Below are 5,059 nucleotides of genomic sequence, written 5' to 3' on the forward strand. Positions count from 1 at the left end.
AAAAATTATCTTAGAGATTGAATTTTGATGCAATTTTTTGTAAGAATGATTAGAAAAATGAGATATTATTATTCTTAAAATTTGGTAATTTTTTGCCGAGTATGTATTTTTTGTGATTTTTTAAAAGTATTATTGGTTGTTAATAAAAAATTACAAAAAAATTATATACTTAACAAAAAATCACCAAATTTTAAGGATAATAATATCTCATTTTTTTAATCATGCTTCATAAAAATCGTATCAAAATTCAATCTCTAATGTATTTTTTGAGAAATACATATTTAATGTTAGATAATCTTGCAAAAAAACTAACATTAAATATGTATTTCTCCAAAAATACATTAGAGATTGAACTTTGATGCGATTTTTTGTAAGAATGATTAAACAAATGAGATATTATTGTTCTTAAAATTTGGTGATTTTTTGTTAAGTATATATGTTTTTTTATAATTTTTTAAAAGTATTATTGGTTGTTAACAAAAAAATTATAAGAAAAATATATACTTAACGAAAAATTACCAAATTTTAAGGATAATAATATCTCAATTTTATAATCATGCTTGCAAAAAATTGCATCAAAATTCAATCTCTAAAGTATTTTTTAAAAATATATATTTATTGTTAGGTATTTTTGCTGTGTTTTTAAATTATTTAAAGACATTTTTGTCAATAGTAAAATTTGGGTACATTTTTTGTGGTTAACCCTTTTTCTTTTAGAAAAGTATATAGAATCAAAATGTAACCAGCCAAAAAGTAAACAAAACCGTTTAATTAAAATCACTTTTTAAATAATATGTTTGAAAACTGCTCCTGAGATCACGGAGACAAACCAAAACCCGATTTTTCATGGAACCCAAACACATTTTTGCTGATTTTTAGCTGATATGCTTTTGTTCCTTAATTGTTCTCTTTTCTTTTTTGTCCTACCTTCTTTTTTTTAATCTTGAAGTATTTGGGCAAGATTCAGCTTGCGAATTTGGGAACGTTCCAGACGACAAAATTGTTGTTGTTATTGCTCCACGAAACAACCGAGTCAGTGGACGAGTCATCCACCATGTCGTACGTCTTGCTCAGAAATGGCGCCACACCGTTCATGTTCGCGGAAGCCATAGCCAAAAACAAGATCAAAGGAATTAATAGATGTTTTTTAATCATACCCTATCACAATGTCATCACTGTTTAAGTGTTTATTATCAAACTGTCCACACTCATTAACTGATTTTCGGTCCATATTAACTCCGTGGTTATATTTAAGAAATTATCTTCAAATTTAAGGCAATTTTGCAATATCAATAACTTCAATAGATTAAAACAAAAATACGGATAAAACAGGACACGAATCAGAAATTTATGTCAGACTATATTCAGCCAGGCCGCCCAGGCTAAAACTCACCCTATGTGTATATGAGAAAAAGAACACTGTGTCAAACATTGGAATATATTAATCTAAGTACCGGTTATCCCAAAAAAGAAGTTTAATGATTAGGCACAAAACTCAACACTATTATGGATTTATAAGAGAATATTTCAGGTTTAGACATGGTCAAAGATGAAAAAATTATCAACTTGTCCACACGCAACTTCAAAAACATAAGGTTGAAAAAGGAGAAATATTTTAGGTTTAATTACTGTATTTATAATTTTATTAAATTTATAATTAATTTATTATATTTTGTTATAAATTAAATTTTTAAATTTTTTAATTAAATTTTATCGTGATAAAAATATTTAAATTAATAAAATATTCTATTAATACAAATATTTTTTTTACAGCAGAAATCTAATTAAAAAATCTAAAATGATTTAAAAACTTAAAAAAATATAAAATTTAATTATAAATTTAATAAAATTATAAAAATCAATAAAATAATTTAAGAATATTTCATATATGGTATTAGACGTAAGAGTATGGATTAAATTTTAACCACCGTGTACTGAGTCATAACTCTTAAGGCTACCAACTCTGAACATTTAATCATAAGGCGTATTGTTCCCATTATAAAACTAATATTTCAGGCAACACTGTGATTAGACGAGGTAATACATTACTAATTCATTTGAACTAGCATGCATATAGTTGTTGAAGAATGGTTCATACATTAATTAGAGAACTAATCCCTGAAAAGATTAATTAATTAATTAAAGGGAAAAACCATGTCAACGGATCCTCCCTATAAATACAATGCGTCCCATGTAATAAATTTCAACATTCACATACAAGCATCATATATATATATATATATACAACACAACAATTAAGAGAGAAGACTTGATTTTAATTACGAGAGACAAGATGACAATAATTGCACACTTCATTGTTGCCTTTCTGGCTTTGGCATCATCTTTTGCCTCTGCCTATGATCCCAGCCCTCTCCAAGACTTTTGTGTGGCAGTTAATGATACCAAATCTGCTGGTATGTATAAAAAGCACACTCCTTATATAAATTTCAAAATAAATGTTCTTGCCTCATTATTTGTTCCAAAGACAAAGCATTCTTCCATAATTTGAAGTTTCTAACTGATATTCAAACATCAAAATAATTGGTCTAAGCAACTTTTGTTATTAGACTAAGTGACTTCTAACATAGGGGACACTTAGACCAATTACTTAGACGATTTGGAGTTGATTAAAAATTTTCGAATTGTAAAAGAACAATTCGAGTAAATGATCAATGACTGAAAAGAGTATTTACTCTAGATTTTGTTACTTGAATATCAAGTTTCATTCACATCAAATATCATTTAGTTGCCTTATTTTTTACTAAAACATTTTTTTTTTGAATTGCAGTTTTTGTAAATGGAAAATTTTGCAAAGATCCTATGCTTGTGGTAGCTGAAGATTTCTTTAAACACGTTGATGCTGGAAACACTAGCAATAAACTTGGTTCAAAAGTTACTCCAGTTAGCGTTAATGAATTATTCGGACTCAACACACTAGGCATATCCTTAGCTCGTATAGACTTTGCACCCAGAGGATTAAACCCTCCTCACATTCACCCGAGAGGCACAGAGATTCTTATTGTTATTGAAGGCACTCTTCATGTTGGATTTGTCACCTCTAACCAAAACAATGGACAGAACCGTCTTTTCACCAAAGTGCTAAATAAGGGTGACGTGTTTGTGTTTCCAATCGGGCTTCCTCACTTCCAATTGAATGTTGGTTATGGCAATGCTGTTGCTATTGCTGCTCTAAGCAGTCAAAATGCAGGAGTTATCACTATTGCCAATGCTGTTTTTGGATCTACTCCACCAATATCTGATGAAGTTTTAGCCAAAGCCTTTCAAATAGACAAAAACACAATCGATTATCTTCAAAAGCAATTCTGGTATGATAACAACTAGTTGGGACGGAGAAAGAAGATGCAGATCTTCAGTTTATACCATGATTAATTTATTACTTGCACCTCATGCAATTATTCATCCATAATAATAAATAAAATGCATGACGGTTAATTTATATGTACCACGTTATTTGTTGTATTAGAATGGGGGTATTAATAATATTGCTTGGTTTGATATAATATTGGGTGTTTTTGGCAACAAGAAACACTTATACTTTTATTTTAATTTTTTTTAGATATTGTTAGTAATATTTTGGAGTATACAAAATTAAATTTTAAAGTATAAATACTATCCAAACATATATTAAATTAAAAAATAAAAAGTCACATAATGTTAAAAATGAATATACAATATTAGACAGACACATTCAAAATCCAATCCTGTCCATTTGTTCAAGTACCCACGTCGAATTGGATAATTACTTCTCATGATTGGATAAAGATGTATTGAATATCTGTGAGTATGGATTGTGTTATCATTCCTAATTCGAACTTTAACCTTTACCTAACTGAGTCCTGGTATCAACCCAAAGAAATTTGCTACCTCATTACGCATACACATAAAATTTGCTACCTCATTAAAGACATTGAGCGTCGAAATTCTCCTATGCTGGTATCACCCACCGTTGGATCAGCCACATTTAACCGCCTCACCTTCCTGGACTCTTCTATTTCGGTCACCTTCAACATATTCGTCTAGGTAATTCTTAAGAAAATAAGTTGTGTTTGTTTTTTAGAGATTGAAATTGGGTCAAAGACTTAATATTATATTTGATAGTTAAAAATTGAAACTAAAATTTTTAGAGAAAAGTTTTAAACTGTTTCTGTCGGGACAATTATTTTGAAAGATAATGAAATTCTCAACAAAAAAATATATCATTTTTTATTTCTAATCTTTAGTTTTATGAGACTGATGATTAGTCCTGTTAATATTTTATTTTTTTCTGTATTAACGAAATAAGCCTACATGGAATGTTAAACTGTTAATTTATCAATTAAAAACTAATTAGGATTGATAAATTTTTTTATTGGGAATTTTATTGTCTTTTAAGAATAATTATCAAAGTTGTTTAGTTCTTTTTTATTACCTTTTTTAAATACATTAGCTAAATTTATTATATAAAACTAAAAAATATTAATGATTTTTAAATTATTTTTACTTATAAAAATTAAATGGAGAATATATTCTAAAGAGAGATCATTGACAGATGAGTTACCCAGTCTCACAAAATTAAATATCAATAAGTACCGAAAATAATATTTTTTATCGGGGCCTCGTAGTCCTTTGAAAAAATTATCATGCGCCGGGATGGAAATGCACTCAAATTTTAATCTCAGATACGAAATTTCAGTCTCTTTAGTACCTGTAGAAAGTGAGAACATAAAGGACTAAAATTTTGTAAGAACGGAGACTAAAACTTCAATATTTTCTTTAATAACTACAGATATTTTAATAAATATTCTTATTTCATCTTCATATTTATTTTGAATCAAATAGGATACTAAGACATAGCCCAATCCTATATATTTTACACTAAACATAATATAAAAGCTTAATTTAATCTCAGTCTTCCAATTTCTATCTCTCCGCCTCAATTTTCATTCTAAATACAACTTTAGTGTTTGACACCAATGTTCTATACATATAAAAAAAATAAAATTAAATATCAGAAATGATAAATTTATTTTATATATATATATATATATATTCAGTCAGT

At 27.8% G+C, this 5,059-nt stretch overlaps 1 protein-coding gene across 1 annotated transcript; it reads left to right on the plus strand.

The window, feature by feature from the left end:
- Nucleotides 1-2,211: 2,211 nt before the first annotated feature.
- On the plus strand, nucleotides 2,212-3,521 carry LOC107625462 (germin-like protein subfamily 1 member 13). Its single transcript, XM_016328105.2, has 2 exons — nucleotides 2,212-2,414; nucleotides 2,789-3,521. Exons 1-2 carry the CDS (start codon nucleotides 2,294-2,296, stop codon nucleotides 3,340-3,342), a joined length of 675 nt encoding a protein of 224 aa, XP_016183591.1. The 5' UTR covers nucleotides 2,212-2,293; the 3' UTR covers nucleotides 3,343-3,521.
- The last annotated feature ends 1,538 nt before the right edge of the window (nucleotides 3,522-5,059 follow it).

The sequence above is a fragment of the Arachis ipaensis genome, chromosome B2 (genome assembly GCF_059453495.1).
Source record: "Arachis ipaensis isolate K30076 ecotype BB chromosome B2, ASM5945349v1, whole genome shotgun sequence".
Classification (NCBI taxonomy): Eukaryota; Viridiplantae; Streptophyta; class Magnoliopsida; order Fabales; family Fabaceae; genus Arachis; species Arachis ipaensis.

What these genes read in the sequence shown, in the direction of transcription:
- LOC107625462 (XM_016328105.2), top strand. Translation starts at nt 2,294, where the DNA reads ATGACAATAATTGCACACTTCATTGTTGCCTTTCTGGCTTTGGCATCA. An exon ending in TAATGATACCAAATCTGCTG is followed by an intron (nt 2,415 to 2,788) that starts GTATGTATAAAA and finishes TTTGAATTGCAG; the next exon opens with TTTTTGTAAATGGAAAATTT.